The following is a 22,382-nucleotide window of genomic DNA, read 5'->3' as shown; positions in this document are numbered from 1 at the left end:
CTTTCGCAAGCAGCGCCTGTCAGACCACCTCCCGTCGCCCATATTGACCTGCAACCGACGTCAACCCTTCCCACTCACCCGCATCCTCCAATTGCACATCCGTCACCATGGCCGACGACGAGCGCGAGACCAAGCCCTTCAAGTTCGTTACTGGTAAGCTAGCCCCTGCTGCTCTGCTCCGTTGAGAGCTCTTCTGAACCAAGCTGACCACGCCTTTGCTCTCTAGCCGGTACGTCCACCACCAACCCACTCCCCCGCTACCCCGCGACGTCTGAGCAACGAGCTCCCGGCACCCCCAATTACAGTCGCAAGGTCCGTGTGACGGGCGGGTCGAGTCGTCTCATTGCACGCCGTCCCCGCGCTCGCGATAATGCCGATTTTGCCGGGACCAGATTTGCGATGATGAAGGGGGAAAACGGCTCCATTGGCCATTGGGACGTGAGCAAGGCAGGCTGACACGACGCTCTCCTCGCGGCGAACTCTAGGTTTCGACGCCCGCTTCCCGAACCAGAACCAGACCAAGCACTGCTGGCAAAACTACGTCGACTACCACAAGTGCGTCCTTGCCAAGGGAGAGGACTTTGCTCCCTGCCGCCAGGTACGTCCATTGCCTCCACCCCGACGGCAAACGGCCATCTCCTCTATCTGAGGGGTGCGAGGATGCGCTGGATTGATGATTTGCTGACTTCGCCGACTGCAGTTCTACCTTGCCTACAAGTCCCTGTGCCCCAGCGCCTGGACCCAGAGGTGGGATGACCAGCGCGGTACGCCTCCCCAATCCCTCGATCTTTCTGTAACAGACCCAACTGACGTCTCCGCAGAAGCCGGAAACTTCCCTGCTCGTTTGGACGAGTAGACGCAGCAGCAGCATCGGTGTCGGTCGATGGTAGTAGACAAAGCGCGGCGGTGGGGACAGCAGTAGTGGAAATTCCCCCCTTCTCGGAGGCTCTGTATCATATGCAGTTGCAATGCACCATCCGCTCAGCCCATAGAATCTGATTTCCCCGTCCATTTATTCTGGAGAAACCAAAATGTGGAATCGATTTGCGCCTGCGTGAGAGAACCAATCAAAGCGGATGTGATGACTATGAAATTTGTTGGCCGGCAGAACATCACCGCAAAACTACCTTCCTATCTATCCATGGAACAAAACAGACCCTGACAAAACGAAGCTCCTTTTCATGCAATGTCAAACTAGAAACCCCACATCTACACGCCACTTCCTCACCTCCTACCACCTCTGCCACCACCACCGCGGCCACCGCCACGGCCGCCTCGGCCGCCTCGGCCACCTCGGCCATCTTTACCAACACGTCCACCCCTCGTGCGGTCCATGCCGCCACCACCGAGCGGCCGCCTGTCCGGCTTGCCCCTGCCACGCTGCTGCTGCTGATGCGGGCCCCTATTCTTCTTCAGCCCGTCCTTGACCTCTTCCTCATCGACCTCCATCTCGTCGTCGCCGCCCTTCTTGCCCTTGTTCGAGAACTTGATCTTGCCGCCGCGCCCGCGCTGCGCCGCGTCGCGCCCGCGGATAGCCGAGACGTAAGCGTTGATGCCGGCCTCGAGGCTCTCGCCGCCGTCGAGGTCCATGCCGCCGGCACCGCCGCCGTTGTCGTCGTCCGAGCTGTCGTCGCCGAGCAGCAGCTTGCCGTCCAGGTCGACCTTGGCCTTGGTCTTGGACTGGCCCGGCGCCTTCTGCTTGACGGGCTTGGTCGACGAGACGTGGCCCAGCGCGCGGCGGTCGAGCAGGTCGAGCGGCTCGTTCTCGTCTTCGACGATGTACGCGCCGCCGCCAGCGGATTTGGAGCCGGACGACGCTTTGCGGGTGCGCCGGCCCATCTGCTCGTTGTCCGACACGTCCGAGCCCGACGACGACGCGGCGTCGTCTTCGGACCCGTAGACGGCCTCGTCGTACTCGGACTCGAACTTGGAGCGGCGCTTCTCGGGCGCCTGCTGTTGCGCCTCGGCGTCGTCGTCGTCCCCGGCGGCGTCCTTCTTGCGCTTGCGCCTGTCGCGCGTCTTGCGGATATTTGCAATGAGCTTGCGGTCCGCGTCGGGCGTGTTGCGCTCGATGACGTCGACGCCGAAGCGCCGGATCATGCGTTCGATAATGTGCTTCACCTTTGCTTTGAACTGTGCTTTGTGCTCATGCGACCAGACCATCAGATGCGGGATCAGGGTCTGGAGGCGCGGGAGTATGAGTGAGGTAGGGAGAGAAATGACGGAGACCTTGACGAAGCCTAGCACGGAGCGGACGATTTCACGGCTCGGAGACTCGAGGAAGAGATCCATGGTTTGCACCATGTCGACAATGGTGGATTCAGAGAGAGAGGTGCGGAATTCGTACAGCGCGCGCGTCAGAGCAGTGATAGATGCGCTAATCATGTGCGGCGTTGCACCTGCCAGACCGGCAGACATCATTGTGAAAAACTCCTCTAGCGATGCGTTGATCGTAGGGGCTGAGGGGTCCATTGACGGAATCTTGGATTGGACGACGGTGCCACCTAGCTTCATCTTCTCGCCCATCATGACAAGTAGATCGAAGGCGGCTGTGCGTGCCTTCTCATTGACTTCTTTGCACGAGATGATGACTTCAGGGAGGACTGACGGGATAAAGTGCAGGTCGGTCGACGGAAGGTACTCGATGACCTGTGTGATAGCAGCAAGGCGGTCTCGCTTCGAAGGCGCCGATGCCTTCTCTGCGCTCTCAAGAAGCAACGTTTGAAGTTCCGCGTTGCGTTCTTGAAGTGCTGCCTTTCCAATCTCGGATTCTGCCAGGCGCGGGATGAGCTTGTACGCCTTCTTCTGCAGTTGAGGGTCGTCGTCCTTATTGATCATCAATGCCGCAATGGTGAAGAGGGTGACGAAGCTGTCTCTAGGCAGATAGATGGAAATGGTAATGACGAGGTCCATGAGGGTGTGGCTGGCAGGCGGCATTTTGTCTGCCGGCTTCTTCTCCTTTTGCTTGTCTGCTTGAGTCTGCGGACCGCTTTCGGCCAGGGAAGACTCGAGCATGGTTCCGACCTGAGAAAAGGTCTTCATGAGCTCCTCCTTCGGAGTGATGCTCAGATAGGCGTTGATACACCTCAGAATGTTGCCTCTCGACTGGGGAAGGGTTTGGTTGTAGACGTTGAAAAGGACGGCGAGAATGTTTGTTGCAAATCCTGACAGATACTCAACGTTCTTTTGAGCATCGGCCTTGGAGACCCTAGACTGGGCGAAGAGGTCCTCCTCTCCCTCAATCTCGACAATGGCCTTGTTGGTCTCGACAAGGTTTTGCAGAGCACGGCAGAGATCCGTGCGAAGCTCGGTCTTCTGGTAAAGCAGATTCGACACAAGCTCCGCGAAGCCTTGGTCAAACGCATCCGTGAGGTCCAGTGGCAGATCGCAGTAGCCCGGGAGAGTGGCCCAAATCTGGTGCACAATCGTCTCATAGATCTTGATCTCCATCGTCTTCTCCGCATCTCCGTGGTTGAGGACCCGCTGAAACATTGCTTCGCTGAGAGGTACCAGCTCTGATCTGAATTGCGCAAGCCTGGTGTTGCTGATCGCGTCCCTCATAATGGGCAGAAGCCAAGCACGTCCTGGCTGGCCAGCGACGGGCTTGACAAGGTTGAGGGGAAGAATATCCAGGACGTTGTCCGGACCCATGGCTTTAATGGCGTTTCCGAGAACGCCGTCCGCCTCCTTCTTGCCAGCGAACGAATCACTGCTCCTGAGCTCACCAACGACCTTGACCACGGTATTGAGAACTGGGGCCGAGCGCCATCTGAAAGCGTTGAACATGGCGGCAAGAACGTTGAAGACCTCCATCCAAGCTGCCTGGTATTTGATGCTCAAGAGGTCTGCTGCGTGCTTTCCGAGCTTCCAAAAGACCTTCTCATCGTAAATTGACGGCTCCAGGATGACGCTTTCTGGAACACAGTTCGCCATGAAGGAGATCAGCCCCTCCGAGGCCGAGATCCGAATGTTGTGGGAAGGCGAAGTGAGAAAGTTTCCCATCATGGCGAACAACTCCGGTAGTTTTTGGAAGGTCTCTTCTGGTTCCACCTGGGAAGCGACATCGTATCCTCTTGACAAGACGGCAATCCACGGAGGGAGGAGCTGGGTATCAGTTTGTGAAGGTTGAAGTTCGCCAATGACTTCAAGAAGACGGGGGAGCTTGGCAGAAGACACTTCGTCGGCCATTCCAGCAAAAATCATCTCGAATACCTCAAAAACAGACATGGTCAGGTATTCGTTGCTCGATTTTGAAATGTTGAGAAGCAGCTCGCACAGGGCGTCAATTTTCTTGCTCGGCCATCCACCAGAAGCAGTCGCAATCGTCTTGATGAGTTGGAGCGCATGGATGAGACCGGGGTCGTGCGATTGGCCGTCACGCTGAGAGCGAGGGTGTTTCCGCTGCTTTGCAGCAGCTTCGGTAATTTCCTTGAGCGAGCGCATGGCGGTTTCGGCGCACATGTCGGCGGCAGGGTGGTCCAGAGACGGGCTTGGAGGAGGACTTTGCAGCACTTTTCCGAGCGCTTCTTGTGCCCGCTTCCTGACCTTGGGCCTGTGGTCCACAGCAATGGTGAGAAGACCGGCAACAGCCCTGCGTGGGCTGACTTCTGACTGGGGCAGTTCCCACGCCTGCGCATCCTGGACCACGAGCAGAGATTCGAGACATCCTATCGAGGCGCGCAACAATGGCGCTTCGGCTTCCGAGTGTGTGAGGGCGGGCGCGAGGCTGGTCAGAATCTGCGAGAACTTGGCGCGGAGCAGCGGAGCAGGGACATGCGGAGTGACGAGGTCGAGAATGTAGACAATGGCCGAGGCGACTTCCTTGTTTACAATGCCTTTGTTCGGGTTGATGTATTGTGCGAGGAGGGCGAGGAGGGCGGCGAAGTATGCAGTCGGGGTGAATTCAGACTTTTGGGCTTTCAGTGTGTCTTCGACGGCGGAGAGGACGACGGCGCTCTGTCGAGGAAGCGTCAGCAGGACATGTTGGAGGAGGGCGAGGAAGACCAACCTGCTGCTGGCTTTGCAGCTTTGGCGAGGACCGAATCCTGTCCAACCGCTCCGTAAGAGACATTTTGGCCGCTGAATCCATGACAGCGGGAAAGCCTTGTCGCGGTGGTGGTGACTTTTGGCGATTTCGAAAAAGTTTCGAATCGATAAGAGAGCTCAACGTGCACGGACCATTCTTTGGGAGCGGCCCGGAGGACCACACCCACCCACGGCACCCACACATCCTGGAGCGGGGAATCTGGGTGCATTACTAGGACTTGATGTATACAATTTGGACAACTGGTGCTATACGCTTGGAACACACAATCGAACACCAACGCTATCCTCCAGAACACTCAAGCACACCTATAGTTGCCGTCACCTTGTTTCAGTGCATTAACCAGCGTCGACCCAACTATCAGTCAACTGATACTCCTCGTCCTCAGGCTTTGTACAAAGTGTCCAAGAAGCCCTTTGCCAAATCCACCACGACGCTCTTGTTCGGCAGGCTGCCTGCGACACCGTACAACGCAGCAGCATCGCCCTTGACAGAGCCCTTGGCGCCTTTGCCCTGTGCGACCCGTTGCCGCTCAGCCTCGCGTACGCTCTCAACGCTCTCAACCAAGTCGGTAATGAGCTGGTCGGCGGCGCCGACAATTGGCAGCGTGACGGCAACGTGAATCGCAGGCGGGTTCTGAAGCGCGTTGAGATGCCAGCCGCGCGCCGACATGGCGTCGGCAACATCATAAATGTCCAGAGTCGACGAAGTGAATGCCACAACTGAGACCAATGGCTTACCCATCACCTTCAGGTCAGCCGCGAGTACCGGGTGCGCATGCAGCTCCGATTCGATGCGCTTTGCGGCTCCGACAATCTTGTGGCATGCAGCAATGTAGCCAGATTCGCCGCACGCTACTAGCGACGCCCAACAGCCGGCAATGAGCGCACCTGGTCGAGAACCAGCTATCGACGGAGAGGCGTAGACACCACCAGACCAATCGGGGCAGATGAAATACTGATAAGCGCGCAGCGCGTCGCTTCGATACAGAACCGTGCTGTTGCCTTTGGGCGCGAAGCCGTACTTGTGCGTGTCACAAGATATGCTAGTCACACCCTTGAGGCGGAAGTCGAACATCTCGGTCTCGAAGCCAGCCTTTTGGAGGAACGGTACGAGGAAAGATCCGAGGCAGCAATCGACGTGGAGGGGAATGCCTTTCCTAGCGGCTATGCGGGACAGCCCTGAGATGTCGTCTATAATTCCATGAGGAAAGTTGGGCGCGGAGCCAACGAGGAGAACGGTGTTGGGGTTCACCAGGCGCTGAACAGCACGAAGGTTGACCCTGTATGCTGGAGCGGGGCATGGTGCGAGGTGTATTTTGATCTTGAAGTATTCACCTGCTTTTCGGAAAGCAGTGTGGGCAGTTTCAGGAAGAATCCTAGAGCACAGTCAGTCAGAGAGCATGTTGACTCGAGGGGAGACACACATCTCCGGTTCTGTAACCCCGCGCTCCGCATAGGCTTTGTTTCTTGCGCTCAAGCATGCCATAAGAATAGATTCCGTGCCGCCGCTGGTTGTGACACCAGCTGCACCTTCAGGAGCGTTGAACATAGCCAGTACCTATCAGGATTGTAAGCGCAAGATGTACAAGTCTGGCCACTGTCCTTTGCTCACCATTGCGACAACTTCTGCCTCCATCTTTCGGACTCCGGGGAATACGTCCGGGTGGATGGGATTGGAATACGTGAAGCTTGCAAACGCTTCCGTCTGCAATTTTACCAGGTCTTCGCCGCCATGGTGTTTGACCAGTTCTTTGCCGCCGTGGTAGACCGCTCCGCTCACCCGACCATCCTCCCACCTTGTGTGCTTCATCTCACTCAGCTTTTCGAGCTCCTTGCGCACCTCTTCCGCCGACCATCCTTCTGCTGGTAATTTGATATATCGGTCGATACCTGGGCCAGACGGCACGAGTTTCTGTTCGAGCTTGGAGATGGCTTCGCCGACTTGCGATTGGACCTTTGAGCGGACGCCTGGGAGGCGCAGAAAGTAGCCATAGAGAATACGGCGCACAGATGTGTAAGTGTCGATGACTGTACCGGTCAGGCCGCGGCCCTTGAGTGTGTAAAAGGCCTTGCGCGTCCAGCGAAGGACGAAGAGGATGAAGACGATGTTGCGGAGGATATCGACATTGAGAGCGAGCAGCTGACCGCGCGGGGTTGTGCGCTTGGCCTGGTAGGCGTCGCGCAAGCTGACTGGAAGCCTGGAAGAGCCGGTCATGATGCGGGCTGGGTGTTGGACCTCAGAAGCGAAGAAGCATTGTTATGAGGTTGGGGATGTACTGGGTTGTGTCGAGTTCCGTAGGTGCCGTGATGCTCACACTGCTCGGTTACGTCACATGCCGACTGATCTGGACCCACTCGTCACCTTCCAAATGGAGTAGTGTTGCTGCGAGTCAATCTCGTCCTCTCTGCTTCCTCGGCTTCTCTCACCATCTTCATTGGCCTTTGCTGTCACTTGCATCTCGTTGTCTGTCTGCGAGGCTGACCCGATCTTGGGCATCACGGATTGCCGGAACACAGCAAACGCCGAAACGACCGTCTGTCGCGAAACTCGATTATCCATCTCTAAGCTTGTCTACATTACGAAAATCGTTCAAGCGACTGGCGACCTCCTCTACGTCCTCATGATGCCGCTTGGATTTGATGAACATGGCTGTTTCTGCTCCACCGCCGAAAGGTCTTTCCATGGTAGTAGAAGAGGATCCCAAAAAGACACCACAGCGTAGTCAACGCCATATTCGTCATGACTGGAGGCGTGTATCTGTCAAATTCAGCTAGGAGGGTCGCGAATCTCGTTTGGCTGCGAACTTACCCTGCTTTTTCGCTCCAAGGCGTGATGAACTTCGAGAAGCCGTATCCCCACACGTTCTTGTTGACTGTTATACTGACAAAGAGACTTCCAGCAGCTGACTTGTAACTATCGATGGCATAGGTGCTCACGATTGCAGGAAGCGCTGCCATCTGAATACCAGCACAGATGAATCCAACCACCACGATCGCGGCCCAATGCCAATGACGGTCGTAACCAAGTGCCAGCACAACATGACCCAGGATCATGATCAGCACGTACGGAATCATCGCAGGAAGCCGCATCTCAGGCTCCCTTACACCTCCATTCTTGGCCGTTAGCCTTGCAGCGGTCCAGTCGCTGAGCGGCCCGGCTGAGAAGAGTCCAATCAAGGCGCCGACCAGAATGGAGATATTCAACAATCCCACTACATCGGCAGCCATGTTGTAGGGAGGGCTCCCAAAAGCCTGTTCTTGAGTCAAGTTGACGATTAGAAAAGAAGAGCAACTGAAAGAGACAACAAATGAGGCAAATTCGACAATGGGAAAGGCGAAGAGTTTCCAGGGGACCCAGAGATCCAGGGCGACTGCTTTCCAAGGGTTCGAGTTGGATTGATACAACATCCACTGCTTTTTCGAAGGCTTTCCCTGGCCCAGCCATTGGTTCGGGTTACCTGGAACGCTGGTGGCCGGTACTGCGCCCGTGGCCTCACCGGTGTGGCCTCGTTTTACTTCCGCTGCAATGTCGACCTTCTCGTCAAAAACTTCTGTAAGACGCCTCAGGTCTTCACCGCTTGCCGTCGCAGTGACGTGAATGTTGCCGCTGTTTCTCTTTTGCTGAGATCCTCGACGGTACAAAGTCTCGGGCAACAGAAAGACGACCAAAACCAGCGCGAGTCCAAGCATTGCTGTGTAGAGCCACCAAAAGCTCCTCCACCCGAGATGTTTTGCCATCGCGCCAGATATTAGGGGCCCGGCGACGAAGGATCCCATGTAGACAACCCAGTACAAAGTGTTCCACTTTCCGCGGGAGTGCAAGAAGAAGAGGTCGGTGGTCACTGACGGTTGGATTGTCTCAGCTGGTCCCGCACCAACGCCGTCCATGATGCAAGCACCCATGAAACTCCAGTATGATCTTGCTTCAGCGCGCCATAGGGAAGATCCAAGACAAATGAGCGTCGAAAAAATCAACACGGGACGACGACCCCAGGAGTTGCTGATGGGAACCCTGAAGAATTGGTTGAGACGCCTGCGACTTGAAGGCTCTGAAGCGCTTACCATATGAAATTACTGAACGCCAGCACGAGGATGCAGACTCCACTGAACTGGACAGCTTCTGAGAGTGTACAGCCAAAGTCCTCGACGTAGTAACTGAACATTGGCGCCAAAGCCAAAGGACCAAAGCCTTGGACAAAGCTGACATAGCTAGTTACAGATATTGCCGATATCTTCCACGTGAGAGACCAGTTCAAAGGATCGTGTTCGTCGTTCTCTGGCTTCGGAATGAGAAAGAGGCCATTTGACACGTCCGACATGATCTCAGTGCCAGGAACAAGTTCATTGTCGAAGTCATTTTTGCTGTGGCGTTTTTTCTGCAATTCGTTCTTCAGTCATCACTTTCTCAGGATTTCTCGGACGTCTTACCTGGGTCTCACGGAGTACTTCCATGATCTTCAACGCAACGAGCGGCTTGGGTCAATCGAGACTGGTTCGTGTAAATTCACACGCTATGCAGTCCGAAAGGTTTATCATCAAAAGATCATTCCCTCCGCTCTCCGCCGGCCATACCATATCGTCCATGAACTCTGACTATTTCACGATCCGAGTTCGCGACCGAGAATCGAGTCGGGGGATCATCACTAGTCAGAGCTGTGATCATCAATCCACCTCAATGTACCATGATGACGATTGTCATCAAGTCTCGGCTCGTCACTCCGGCCGCCATTGTGGCTGCAACAAAGCTAAAAATAACATCATGTCTTGCCCTACGAAAGCCAATTTTCGCGACAGAAAAGTCGAGAGGGGCCCCATTGCCAGGGCACGAAGCTTAGCTTCAGGCAGGGACAGTGCTTGTTCTCTCAGCTCGGTGAGCTTGTTCTGTGGGCTTTGCGCGGAAAAGACGCCGCACTGCCAGAGCTGGCAATTCTCGCCGCCATTGTTTCTTTCAAGCTCAAAAAGTTTCCGGCTCAACGTTTTGCATCCTGGCCTGTCTCACACCACCTGCAGCGACCCTTATTCTTATGCTTCTCTTTGGATGCTTCGCGGCATGAAGTCATAGTTGGCAACTCTCTTGGTGCTTTCGGAACACAGAGAGAAGGAGATAGCAATGTCGCTCAATCTTCAAAGAAGGCGAGAACGCCCAAGCCTACGCCCTGTTGGTTGGCCTCATCACCGCCGCGCAAATCTGCCGAACGACGCCCATCGTATCATGATACGCATCGAGATACACGGGTACAATTCCATTGGTGGAGCAGCTCTCTAGGCAGGGGTTTCTCGCCAGGGGCCTTGTAGAGTTTAACACGTCCCGCCCTAGCCACTCTTTCGGGACATGATGTCAAGGCTGCGAAGAAGCTCAGAGTTCGGCCCGGACCAGTCAGCCACAGGGCGGCCGCGGCTCTCGCTTTCGGCGCGGGACGACCATCGCTCTCTCATTACTGGCACAACACAACACCACACATCCTCGCCTTGATGAGTGGTAAGGGTCAGATTGGGGGACTGGGACTGCGACCCGACCTGGCCCAGGGGTGGAAGGAAAGTGTAAAGAGTGGAGCTTGTCCATGCTGCGAGGTACCTTTCTGTCTGTCCCTGTCCCTGGAAGGTCGGCCGCATGCGCGACATGCCCGGATAGACAGACGGCGCTGCACTTCTGATCTAATCAGCGGTAAGATAATCGGGACAATGCTGCCGTGCAGGCATGAGGACTTGCTCCAGTGTGTGAGCTCTCGGCATGTACCGCGCTGGTCTGGAAGGTAGGTGCAGAGCGACCAATGGATCTGGCAAGGGACTTCGCGGGACACCTAGCAATGATGATCGCGGGGGTCAGGATTGCTCATTGACTCCTATGAGATGAAAACAGGAGATTCCGTTTGAAAAAGGAAATCACTGAACGGCAGGTTGGCGATGAGAAACGTTGAAGCGCCCTCAATGCCACCTCTCACATGCTGGCATCGTGGAGAAAACGATGATTGCACTTTACTTGCACAAACAGCTGTTGACGAAGGCTTCAAGGAAATTACCAGCGACTGTTTGACGCGTCATCACTGTGCAGCCACTGCCTACACGGTGGCCTTGCCGCGATTCAGTGATTTTGCTCCTTTCGATTCCTTACTCCTTAGGAAGTAATAGACCGATAATCTCTATGAGGTGTTGCAATTGAGATTGGTGATGCTGAACGAGGCTATTGTAGTCACGGGAGCTGTGACGGGATCCAGATTGATCTCGGTCAGGGGAAAGCGTTTTGATGAAATTCATCCATCAGACTACTGCGGGCGAAGTGACTGTTTTTGTGCTTAGCAACTGGAGTAATTGGCAGCAAGTGAAACGGCGGAGGATACTTTGACTATTCAAGTCTGGGCAAAGAAGATCAACCCTGGGGAAAGCATCTGTGAAGCTCGTATGATCTGAAACATATTATTCCCTTCTCAAGCTATCTAAGATGAATTCTAAATTGCACCCCCCTTCGTGTCTCTCATGAATCAGCAAACGTGTTCGCAAGACCCTTGGCAACACAAGCGTCAGTCGAGATGACTCTCCCGCGATTCAGCAAGCACTCGGGGTCATATTTGGCCTTGATGTCGAGCAGCTTCTTGAAGTTCTGCTCGCCCCACACCTCGGCCGTCTTGCTGTACTGCGCAATGTAATTCGGGTAGTCGTAGATCTCCGGCTCGTCCAGGCCGTTCTGAAAGTCGCGGAGGTAGGCCATCATTTGATTTTCGTCGCGGTCGTACATGTACTCTGTCAGGCTGTTATTTGTCCACTCGCCCGATGTCAGCGTGATGTGCGCGCTGGTCGAGTGCGGCCAGGCCGTGTCGCTGTCTGTGTTTGGGCCGGCGCCGTTCCAGTGAGGGAAGACATCTGGGATGGCCATGTTAGCACATGCAAGTATTACTGTTCTTGTTTTACTCACATTCATCGACCCAGATCGTGTGGCCTGGATCTTCGCCTCTTGCGATCATGCCATTTACAGTCTCCTTGTAGATGGCAAAGGTCTTTTCGTAAAATTCGGCAGTGGAGTTCGTGTGACTCTTTCCGTAGAACATACGGTTGTAGCCGTAAGGATAGTTGGTGAGCAGATACTGCTGCAAGGTCTTGAGAGAGTATTCTTGGAACGAAATGCTGGATGCTCCCTCGTAGAACTGGCTGTAAGTCTCGTTGAATTCCTTCTGCCCGCCTCCAAAGTAACTGCCACAAGTCAGCAAATGCCCGTCGACTTTTTCGATAGTGAACCAGCACTCACATTGCGTTCAGTTGAAATGTAAACTTCCGTTCACGCAGAGGGACAAGTGCTTGGATGTTGGTGGGATCCTTGAGATAGTAAAGAAGCGCAGGGAATGCATCGGGGTTGTCGTTGTGCTCAAAGAAGTCCGCAGTCTTCTCGAACACCTGGGCAGCCTGGTCTTCAGCCCAAGCAATGGTGCCAACGTAAACGCTGCCGGGATCTGGATTTCCCCGAATGAAAAAGTTGGTGACGACTCCGAATCCAAGCCATCCAGCACCGGTGCAGGCCCAGAAGAGATCGCTGTACTCGTTGTACGGGTTCGCGTAAACAATGTCGCCGTTGAGCAGGACGATTTCCAGACCGACGAGGTTGTCGTTAGCTACACCGTACCTGTTGGTCTGGAAAGCGATTCCACCTCCCAGGATGAATCCACCGACACCAATGGAAGCCGCACGAGGACCTGAGAAGCGTCAGCTTTGCGAAACAAATGGAATTATGCGCACTCTTACCCAGGAACGCCCAGCCTGTGCCGTCCAGCGCGTCATAGACATCTCCAGCCTCTGCTCCACCGCCAATTTTCAAGATAGCATACTCGGAGGAGTTTTTGGGAGGATTTGTCATGATCTCTGTTTTTGAGATATGTTGCAAGTCCAGCACGACACTTGGTGACTGAGCGCCACCCCAGTCACCGTGTCCGCCGCCCATTATGGCAAAGCCTTCGTCACCCCAGAAAGGATGCGCCTTGGAGTAGAATTGCATGAGAAGGCTCACATGCTCCGTAGTCTCAGGATAGACAATTAGGTCAGGATAGGTCTTGCGCTGATTCGTCCATATCCTCGCAATCGTCTGGCCATATTCGAAGTCGCCAACTCCCGCAATTGTGACGTTTCCGAGAGCACTTTTGATCGCAGCGATGGCTTCGCTTTTTGTTGAAAACGATTCTGATCCAAACGCATTTGCTTGGCTCTCGGGCACGGGGAAGGTGTAGTTCGATTGTTGCCAGGCAGTGGCCGCATTGGCCGCTGACAGGAATCCAAACCACGAAAGGGAATGAAGGATGGGAGACATGTTGAGAGAAGGAGACTGCTTTGCAAACGTAGATCTGGCGCCTACCCACCTTCAAGGGGCCGTCGCTAAAGATATATGGATGCTCTTTAAGCAGCCCGCGAGTCGCATATGAATGCCCCCGCTGCGCTCTTACTTTTTAAGTTGAGCCCTGGAAAGACAACATGAGATTTTACCCAAAAGTCCCCATATGGGTCCAAGTGGTCTGACGGGGATGTCTTGGTGATTGAGCGGTATTCGGACCATGGCAAGTAAGGTGGTCCGCGTCGGCCATGCCGTCAACCCAGGCTTGAGCAAAGATCGGATTCTTGTCCGATGCCACGGATGGAGGCTTGAATGGTGAGGATGATTCCTTTGCGTGGGCCTTTGGGAAGCTCGAACAAGAAGCCTGGCTAGTCAAGCTCGAGATTAGGACTGACAGTTGCAGTGCTTACCCAATGGTGAATAATATGGGTTGAAGATGCAAGGCCCGTCGAGTCGCAACGCCAAAGCTCCACAGGACGTCAAGGGAAAGTGACACAGAGTGTCCAAGCATCAAGTTGGGTAAAAGAGTCAAAGCAAACTTGGCGGGGTGATCATACCATCGCAAAGAGTGGCTTGCAATGAACATCGCCGGCGATCAGTCCTGTTCCTCACTGGGAGCTTCTCATCATTGGTCAATTTCCCCGATGCTTTTTGTCGCAAAACCAGCCGTGGCCTGCATCAACGGAAATCGTTCCTGAACAGGGCTCCAGAGGGATTTTGAGCAAGGAATCATGCCAACGAACCCCTGTGAGCTCATAGTCCTCAGATGTCATTCCGTGGAGCTACTGCGACAACGGATGATGTACGAGTAAGGTTGCGGGGTGCTATCGTGCAATCCCCAGGTGTTGGCTCGGCTATGGTCGTTTTGGTGTGCGTGCCACCAGGCGTGCCAAGTTCGTGTTGGTATCGGGCCATCCGAACCCGGCGGCCGCTCCATAACGGAGCGGAGCATTGGGCCGTGCTGTGGCTTGTATAAGCTTAGCATCAGTAGAACAGAGCCGCACCTTTAAATCGCTTATACGAGTGTACCATACATCCCAGAAACCAGGATAGGGAGAGCAATTCACTGCAGGCTGTCCATGCAATGGCTCCTTGTCCACTTCCCCGATGGTCTTACCAACAGTCGCCCGGGTTGAATTTGCCCTTTCTGACGTGAAAATACACCGTGCGATTTGCCAAAATAGTTTGCTACCGAAAACTCGCGTCAGTTGCTGGGTTGTGTGTATCACTCTAAGCAACAAAGGGGAAAAGAAATTGTACAACACACCTGTCTGATTGCCTCTTGAAAACGCATTCAAGCAGTTCGGCTTGGTCCTGAGAAAGATGCTTGACAATTCAGTAACCAAACATGAGGTCTCTGCCTGGAAGCCTAGTGGAACGTGCGGACTCAGGCTGCCAGCACCACGCAGCATTTCATCCCGGGCGCTGATACCGCCCTATTCAAGGAAGAGGATCGTCATTCGGATTTGCAGCCTTGAGCTGTAGGAGACATCGGCTCAAATTCCGAAGGCAGGGCAGGTCTACCGGACCGGTGTTCGGAAGGACAGTGCCTATCCGACGACGTGCAGCGGCGATTCCCGAGCTCATCAATATGTACATTCATGCTTTGAGTGTCAAATGACGATTTCCAGGCAAGGGTTCAAGCAGGTTTCCTGCTCTGGTACTGAGAGAGTTTGTCAGTCCGGGCAGAAGGACACGCGGATCAGTCGTTGCGAGGTAGCACGGGGGTACGATCACCACGTTTGGGCCAAAATTACCACCAGTGGTAGCTCGCCTCGCGCAACCAGGCCTTCCACGACATGTGAACTTGGACCCTTCGACCTACCGAGTAATGTTGCTGACCGTGACCCTGTCCATCAAAAGTGATAGATAGAACATAAATTGGCAATCGGACAACTAGCCTTGCCAGGGGTGCTTCGGCGTTATTCCTCTGTTGTATCAAGGTTGCTCGAGATATTTTGCTGCAGTTTGAGAACTGCCGGTGAAGTGCATCTTTAGCTTTCAAAGAGATATCAAGGGGTAGGGTTCAGGGGACTTACAATTTCAGGTGGATCTGTATTTTAATCAACTAGTTTTGTACGTACGTATCCACCGTGATATCTGGCAGACCTGACAGATTGATCAACCTCTCGAAGCCTCAGAAACTGTCACCATGATTTCGGACTTGTACCAGTCGCAACGGCCGAAAGTTTTGTACTTGGGCGAGCCCAAGCATTCCAGCAGGGGGGTTGAGGAGAACAGCAAGCACTTCGACATAGATGTAAGCAGTCTTGACACTTCAGTAAAATAACAACTCACACACGGTAGATCATTCATGCCGCTGACCGGAAGGAGCTCATGAACAAGCTGCCTGCCATGGTGGCCGCACATGGGCCTTACCAAGCGGCAGTGTGCCGCCTGTCGCCGCAGCCATATGAGCCATTCGACGAGGAGCTGCTAGCTCCTCTTCTGCCGCACCTTCGAATAGTCGTCTCAGCACAATCCGGATTCAACGACTTTGATGTGGACTGGATGACCAAGGCAGGCATCTGGTTCTGCAATTCTCGATACGCCACGGGCGAAGCGACTGCCGACATGACATTCTTCCTCCTCCTGGCTATCTTGCGCGACACGAGTCGAGCCGAGCGAAATTTTCGGCAGGGTCTTTGGCGAAAACAATTGGAGCTCTCTCAAGATCCAGCCGACATGACCCTCGGAATCGTCGGCATGGGCAATATCGGCAGAAAGGTCGCCCGAAAGGCAGCAGCCTTCAACATGAAAATTCGATATTATAACCGTCGCCGACTTCCCGACGAAGAGGCTCGATATGGGGCCCAATACTGCGCCACAGTCGAAGAGCTCCTACAGTCAGTCGACGTCGTGACCATTCACTGTCCGCTCACCCCTGAGACGACCCGTCTCATTTCAACCAAGCAGTTTGAGATGATGAAGCAAGGGTCGTACATCATCAACACTGCGCGCGGGCCCATCATCGACGGGCAAGCTCTGATTGAGGCTTTGGAGAGTGGGAAAATTGCGCGTGCGGGATTGGACGTGTTTCCTGGGGAGCCAACTGGAATCCATCCGTACTTTTTGGAGAGCGACAAGGTCGTCGTTCAGCCTCACATGGGTGGGTTGACCAAGGGTTCGTTTTCAAAGGCCGAGAAGGAGTGTTTTACCAACATCATGAGCTATTTCCGCACTGGGCGTCCATACGCTCCAGTTAATGATGTCCTTCCCAGGAGGGACTCTTTTGAGCCGGAAGAACAGAAGTCAATCTAGTCGCTTTGGAGGCGGTGTAACGGGCGTTAGTGGGTCTTGCTTTGGTTTTCTGGAGAATCTGCTTTTTTCGTTAATGCGGAGTTTGAGAATCCAACCTGGATGATTAGAAGGAGCTTAGATAGTGACTTGGCCGAGAAATTGACAACCGATCAATACCTGAATCATTTGGAAATCCATGCCCACATCATGAAGATCGTGGAGCCAAACTGCAAGCCGTATGATAAGTGGCTAAATGACCCGAATCCGCAGGGGACTTTAAGTTTTGAGGTATTTTAGTCGCAGCGTAGTCCGCTTAGGCGACCCACATGCTGGGGGATGCTCAACATATAAGTGCGGACTCGACTCACCTGCTTCCCCACGCATATATCCGCCACCATCCTTCCCATCGATACACCCAAACGGGAAGCTGAACCCACCATGTCTTCGGATCTGCTTCCACTTGTCACAATGGAACAAGTCATCAGCCGGCGAGCAAAGACACACGACAACACTCCTCTTCTTTCATACGGCGGTGAAAGCGATTTTGTTCAGTACACTGGCGCCGATATTGAAAGGCTGAGTCGATATGCAGCAAATGCTTACACTGAAATCCTGGGCGGCCTTGCAAATGGATCCTCCAAGACGGTGGCAATGGTTGGAATCTCCAACATGGAATATTACATTACCTTCATCGCCCTCCAGCGAGTAGGCATTACAGCAATGCTGATTTCGCCCCGCTTGCCGGACCAAGGGTTCACTCATCTGCTTCAAAAGACCGGTTGCAGTGTCGCCATCACCTCCAAAAGCGCTCGAAAGAGCTTGGAGCGTTCCTGCGCGGCAGCCAACATTGAGATCTCCATATTACCGATGCTTGACGCCGAAGACTTCACCACAACCACCTTCATCAACCGATTCGGAGGCCCGTTGAAGCCAGTCGACACAAGCGACCAGCAAGGCTTCATCATCCATAGCGGTGGCACAACGGGGCTTCCCAAACCTGTTCGACTCTTCGCCAAGGCATGGCTGCTGCAGGCCGCCAACGTCGCCGGTCGAATGCCCCAGGTCGAGACTCTGACGACTCTTCCCCTTTTCCACAGCTTTGGGGTTGCGACGCTACTACGGTGCCTCGTCAACGGACGGTGTCTGTCCATCATGAACGCCAGCCGGCCAATCACTGCGTCGACTGTCCTGTCGGGCCTCGAGAAGACGTCCTCGGAAGCTTTGGTGACGGTGCCCTACATCTTGAAATTTTTCACCGAGATTGACGGCGGCGTCGAGCGCCTGGCGCGGCTTCGACAAGTCATCAGCGCGGGCTCGGCCATCCCAGACGATCTCGGAAACCAGATCAGCGACGCCGGAGCAAAGATTTACCACTTGTATGGTCAGACAGAGTCGGGCGCGTTGATGGAAGCATGTCAAGACCAGTGGAACTGGGTGACGCCCTTGCCCAGCGCAAAGCCGTTCCTGAAATTCGAGCCCGTTGGAGAGGACGTCTATCATCTCATCGTGCTTCCAGGGCTTCCCACCAAGGTCTTGTCCGAGCGCGAGGACGGCTCCTATCCGACAAAGGATCTTTTTCAGAAGCACCCTACTGACCCTCAAAAATGGAAATTTGTCGCGCGGCAGGACGACATTATTGTCCTCGTGAACGGCGAAAAAGCAGATCCGATTCCGCTGGAGGACTCTGTCAAGCAGAACCCAAACGTACGGACGGCAGTGGTATTCGGCGCCCAAAAGGACTCCCTCGGGATGATAGTCATTCCGTCTGAGCGCACAGCAAGCCTGAATCAGGGCGCTGCGGCCATCGTTGAAAGCATCCTGCCAGACTTGGCCCTTGGCAATTCGCGCGTCCCTGCGTACGCCAGGATCTCTCCAGAGGCCATTATCGTGACAAAACCCGACGTGTCGCTGCCGATGACCGACAAGGCAACCATCATCCGTTCCCGATTCCTCAAGCAATTCGAAAAGGACATCGACGAGTATTACGCCATGAAGGAGGTGTCCGGGAGTGGGAAGAAGGCGACAACTCCGGACGAAGTGCGCGACTTTGTTCGACAAGTCGTCACAGAACAGCTCGATCTCGACGAGCGGAAAGTGGCAGAATTCACCGACGAATCTGATCTTTTCTCCCTTGGCATGGATAGCCTGCAGGCGACGAATGTGCGTTCGAGGGTCCTGAAAGGAGTCGAACTCGACGGTCAAGGTCTGGCGACTAACGTGGTGTTCGATCATCCGACTGTCGAGCTTCTGACGAGCCATTTGATTGAGCGGCGAGCTGGAAGAGGTCGGGATGTGCGTGAACCGAGGGAGGTGGCGCTGGAAATGATCAGAAGATACTCTGACTTTGTCGAGCCGCAGGAGGTCGGCACAATGACTGCCGACAAGGACTGTGTGGTGAGTTTCGATTTGGCCCAAGCCATCATGATGGAAAGACTGACAGCATCAAGCTTCTCACTGGAGCCACTGGCTCGATTGGTGCTCACATACTCTCCTCACTTGTCCTGAGGGAGAACGTCTCAAGAGTTGTTTGCCTTGTCCGCGCCGACAGCGACCAGTCAGCGCTCCTTCGCGTTGAGGGGGCTCTGCGTAAGATGCGCCTGCTCGAACACCTTTCGGCAGCTCAAATGGACAAGATACTGGCTCTACCATGCAACTTGAGCGACGAGCATCTGGGACTCTCTCCACCGTCTTACGACGCGCTACTCACCTCCGTCACCTGCATCATCCACAACGCCTGGCCCGTTAACTTCAACATGAACCTCCAAAGCTTCGAGCAGTCCGGCACGCGAAGCACCCACAACCTGATCAACCTCTCGCTGCAATCGCGTCTCCAGCAGAAGCCGACTTTCGTCCTGATATCCAGCCTGGCAGCCGTGCTGCAGGCCAAGCAACTGCCCATACCTGAGCGCCGGCACGGCTGGGAGGCCGTTGCTTCCATGGGCTACGGGCAGTCAAAGTGGGTGGCTGAGGAGATCTGCGTCGCAGCGGCCGAAAAGGCAGGCGTGAACACTCGTGTCGTGCGCATTGGACAGGTAGCTGGCGACACGCAGCACGGCATCTGGAGCGCGACAGAAGCTTTTCCGACGACGGTCCAGTGCGCCTTGACCATTGGCGCGCTGCCAGTCGTCGAGGGCGAGGACGAAGAGCTTTCGTGGCTTCCGGTTGACAAGACTGCGGCCACGGTCGTGGACCTGTCTCTGCTGGATCGAGCAGGCGCTGATTTCGCATCTTCTGTCCCGTCGTTTTCCTTATTCCACGTGGCGAACCCGTCGCTATTGAAATGGAATAGGGATTTCTTGCCTGCTTTGAAGAGGCAAGGTCTGCAGTTTGAAGCCTTGCCACAACACGACTGGGTGCAAAGACTAGAAGGGAATCCTGACGTCGGGAAGAACCCGGCGTACAAGCTGGTCGACTTTTTCGAACAGAAATACGGGCGCGTCTCTGAATCGTCTGTGCAGCCTACCTTGGACGTAACACGGACTCGTCAAATTTCACCAAGCTTGAGGGAGGAGACGACGATCGACGATGCTTTGGTAGGCAGATTCTTGAGGTACTGGACGCAGGAAGCTTGGGCTTCATGATTTGTCTTCATTGTCTTCCCTTTCAAGTCGAGCAATCAGAGTGGAGGAACAAGGAAAGTGCCAGCTCGAATATCTCTGTCGGTAGAGATGATCTTGGCTCTGGAATCTGACTTCATTCTTCGAGATCCATCCAGCAAGTTCTGTTCCTTGACTGAAATCTGTAGGAAACGACAGTCCAATGCTGCATACTGAATGTCTTCCTGGTCCACATGCGGATGCCACCTTTGCAGATGCTCTCACCTACTTCTTCAAGAACAACGACTGGACGTTGCAGTAAGCCTTGAACCCACCAGCCGAAAGCTCATAGCCGACACCGCTCTCCTTGTGTCCGCCAAAAGGCGCGTTGGGGTCAATCTCCAAGTGTGTGTTGACCCACACGCTGCCAGCCTCCAATTGCCGGGCAATGCGGGCAGCCCGATCCAAGTCGCTTGCCCAAACACTTGCACCCAGACCCATCTTGGTGTTGTTCGCGCGAGCAATGACGTCGTCCTCGTCCGTCCACTTCATAAACGGCACAATGGGGCCGAAAGGCTCTTCGGTGGCGATTTTCGAGGTTTCTTCAGGGTTGTCGATGATGGTCGGCGTGATGTAGTAGCCGTCCTTGCGGTCGTTGGTGCCGCCGACGGCAACCTTCATCTTCTGTGCCTCGACATCGCTGAAGAAGCCCTTGACGCGCTCGTACTGCATCGAGTTCTGGACGGGGCCCAGGAAGACTCCATCCTCAGTGCCGTTGCCCAATCTCAGCTTCTTGGTGTGCTCGACAGCAGCGCTCAGGAACTCGTCGTATATCTTCTCGTGGACGTAGATGCGCTTGATCGCCAGACAGATCTGGCCAGAGTTGAGGAAGGCGAGCTCAGCTACCTTTGGTGCCACCTGAGCGATGTCCACGTCGTCACAAACGATGGCAGGGTCTTTGCCACCAAGCTCGAGCGTCACACGCTTCAGGGTCTTGGCTGCCGACTCCATGACCTTCTTTCCCGTTGCACTTGATCCAGTGAAGGAGATTTTTGCAGGTCCCGGGTGGGCTGTCAACCAAGGGCCGAGGCTGTCGTCACCAGAGAGTACCTGGACAACACCAGGAGGGAAGAACTTTTGCGCCAACTCGACCAGCTTGAGGTTACAGTAGGGGGTGAAGGGAGAGGGCTTAATGATGACGGTATTACCAGTCATGACTGCTGGTCCAATCTTGACAGTGGCAAGACTGATGGGAAAGTTCCAAGGCACTATGCCGACAACGACGCCGAGAGGAGTGTAGCGCAGTATGGTCTTCTTGGTCTCATCCTCGGAGATTTCCTCTTCTTGCAATTCCACCTTGGAGAAGCTCGTCAGCCACACATAGGCGCCTTCAATCTCATTCAAGGCCATTGGGAGCTTCAATGTATTGTCAGCAGACGGTCAAGTAGACAGTTCGGATGCTTCATGCTCACAGGCTTTCCTTGCTCCTTGGTCAGGAGCTTTGCGAGCTCAGTCTTGTGTTCCAAAATTTCCTCCGCGAATGCTTGCACAGCCTTGCTGCGCTCGGCGTGTGAAGTGTTTTTCCATGACTTGAACGCAGTCTGGGCAGCGTCGACAGCAGCATCGACATCTGCTGGGGTGGATACTGGAACCTCGTAAAGCTCCTCTAATGTGGCTGGGTTGATCCCTCGCCTCGTCTTCTCCGTAGAGGTGAGTTTCCCATTGATGACATTTGAGAAGGTGGTGAAGTCGATCTTCGACGACGTGTCGTCGCTACCAAACAGTGCAATGGGTGCCATTTTGTTGATCTTCGGAGGTTGGATTGTTTGTAGAAGTGTGAAGAAAAGCAGGTCTGGATACTGGAATTTGGACGCAGGGCATCACCCACTTTAATAAGTGCGGATGACTTCCGCCATGTTTGACCTCGGATACTGGAGTCGGCGGTGGCGGGGCTCTAACAAATTCCTAGCATGGACACCGACCAGAGAGGTGGACACGACCTGAGAGCGCTGGAATTTTACTGGTAGGAATGCAGAAGCGCGGGGTTGTAGATCGCAACCTTGTCCCACACACGGGGCCGACGGCCCCACGATTCAATGGCCCAGACATACGCCATCCAGAAGCCTCACCAACACGTAAGTGGTGGCCATTTCAGTTAGATCTTGCGGATCCGGGCGAGCATCCTTTCCGCCGAGCGAGCAACTTCCGCAAATGGAAACTGAATAAGACCAGGTACGGCATGCGTTGAC

General features: G+C 54.5%; 8 protein-coding genes across 8 annotated transcripts; 3 read left to right on the top strand and 5 right to left on the bottom strand.

The window, feature by feature from the left end:
* The first annotated feature begins 15 nt into the window (after nucleotides 1-15).
* J3D65DRAFT_608329 (cytochrome c oxidase, subunit VIb) lies at nucleotides 16-1,077 on the top strand. The gene is made up of 4 exons (XM_066798564.1): nucleotides 16-164; nucleotides 485-598; nucleotides 701-764; nucleotides 822-1,077. Exons 1-4 carry the CDS (start codon nucleotides 108-110, stop codon nucleotides 854-856), a joined length of 270 nt encoding a protein of 89 aa, XP_066659284.1. The 5' UTR covers nucleotides 16-107; the 3' UTR covers nucleotides 857-1,077.
* Nucleotides 1,034-5,119, bottom strand: J3D65DRAFT_608327 (armadillo-type protein). Its single transcript, XM_066798563.1, has 2 exons — nucleotides 5,009-5,119; nucleotides 1,034-4,956 (listed from the first exon to the last, which is right to left on the bottom strand). Exons 1-2 carry the CDS (start codon nucleotides 5,087-5,089, stop codon nucleotides 1,225-1,227), a joined length of 3,813 nt encoding a protein of 1,270 aa, XP_066659283.1. The 5' UTR covers nucleotides 5,090-5,119; the 3' UTR covers nucleotides 1,034-1,224.
* A 116-nt stretch (nucleotides 5,120-5,235) lies between these two features.
* J3D65DRAFT_608325 (pyridoxal phosphate-dependent transferase) lies at nucleotides 5,236-7,320 on the bottom strand. Its single transcript, XM_066798562.1, has 3 exons — nucleotides 6,659-7,320; nucleotides 6,471-6,604; nucleotides 5,236-6,422 (listed from the first exon to the last, which is right to left on the bottom strand). Exons 1-3 carry the CDS (start codon nucleotides 7,259-7,261, stop codon nucleotides 5,429-5,431), a joined length of 1,731 nt encoding a protein of 576 aa, XP_066659282.1. The 5' UTR covers nucleotides 7,262-7,320; the 3' UTR covers nucleotides 5,236-5,428.
* A 345-nt stretch (nucleotides 7,321-7,665) lies between these two features.
* J3D65DRAFT_648859 (serine/threonine kinase 16) lies at nucleotides 7,666-9,892 on the bottom strand (the record flags this gene model as incomplete). The annotated part of the gene is made up of 4 exons (XM_066802413.1): nucleotides 9,475-9,892; nucleotides 9,109-9,422; nucleotides 7,856-9,058; nucleotides 7,666-7,804 (listed from the first exon to the last, which is right to left on the bottom strand). The coding sequence occupies exons 1-4, from the start codon at nucleotides 9,496-9,498 to the stop codon at nucleotides 7,666-7,668; spliced, it is 1,680 nt and encodes a 559-aa protein (XP_066659281.1). The 5' UTR covers nucleotides 9,499-9,892.
* Nucleotides 9,893-11,439: 1,547 nt separating this feature from the next.
* On the bottom strand, nucleotides 11,440-13,708 carry J3D65DRAFT_3627 (uncharacterized protein). Its single transcript, XM_066795657.1, has 4 exons — nucleotides 12,778-13,708; nucleotides 12,287-12,728; nucleotides 11,957-12,231; nucleotides 11,440-11,904 (listed from the first exon to the last, which is right to left on the bottom strand). The coding sequence occupies exons 1-4, from the start codon at nucleotides 13,334-13,336 to the stop codon at nucleotides 11,519-11,521; spliced, it is 1,662 nt and encodes a 553-aa protein (XP_066659280.1). The 5' UTR covers nucleotides 13,337-13,708; the 3' UTR covers nucleotides 11,440-11,518.
* A 1,474-nt stretch (nucleotides 13,709-15,182) lies between these two features.
* J3D65DRAFT_672823 (D-3-phosphoglycerate dehydrogenase) lies at nucleotides 15,183-16,618 on the top strand (the record flags this gene model as incomplete). The annotated part of the gene is made up of 2 exons (XM_066803518.1): nucleotides 15,183-15,617; nucleotides 15,665-16,618. Exons 1-2 carry the CDS (start codon nucleotides 15,510-15,512, stop codon nucleotides 16,616-16,618), a joined length of 1,062 nt encoding a protein of 353 aa, XP_066659279.1. The 5' UTR covers nucleotides 15,183-15,509.
* A 447-nt stretch (nucleotides 16,619-17,065) lies between these two features.
* J3D65DRAFT_648857 (uncharacterized protein) lies at nucleotides 17,066-20,178 on the top strand (the record flags this gene model as incomplete). The annotated part of the gene is made up of 2 exons (XM_066802412.1): nucleotides 17,066-18,991; nucleotides 19,045-20,178. 2 exons carry the CDS (start codon nucleotides 17,066-17,068, stop codon nucleotides 20,176-20,178), a joined length of 3,060 nt encoding a protein of 1,019 aa, XP_066659278.1.
* On the bottom strand, nucleotides 20,122-22,187 carry J3D65DRAFT_3179 (aldehyde dehydrogenase). The gene is made up of 2 exons (XM_066795319.1): nucleotides 21,606-22,187; nucleotides 20,122-21,549 (listed from the first exon to the last, which is right to left on the bottom strand). The coding sequence occupies exons 1-2, from the start codon at nucleotides 21,930-21,932 to the stop codon at nucleotides 20,419-20,421; spliced, it is 1,458 nt and encodes a 485-aa protein (XP_066659277.1). The 5' UTR covers nucleotides 21,933-22,187; the 3' UTR covers nucleotides 20,122-20,418.
* Between the last annotated feature and the right edge of the window lie 195 nt (nucleotides 22,188-22,382).

This window comes from Phyllosticta citribraziliensis (genome assembly GCF_038025025.1).
Source record: "Phyllosticta citribraziliensis strain CPC 17464 chromosome Unknown J3D65scaffold_1, whole genome shotgun sequence".
NCBI classification, from domain to species: Eukaryota; Fungi; Ascomycota; class Dothideomycetes; order Botryosphaeriales; family Phyllostictaceae; genus Phyllosticta; species Phyllosticta citribraziliensis.
The sequence above is the reverse complement of the archived record's forward strand: the minus strand, read 5'-3'. Positions and strand labels throughout refer to the sequence as shown.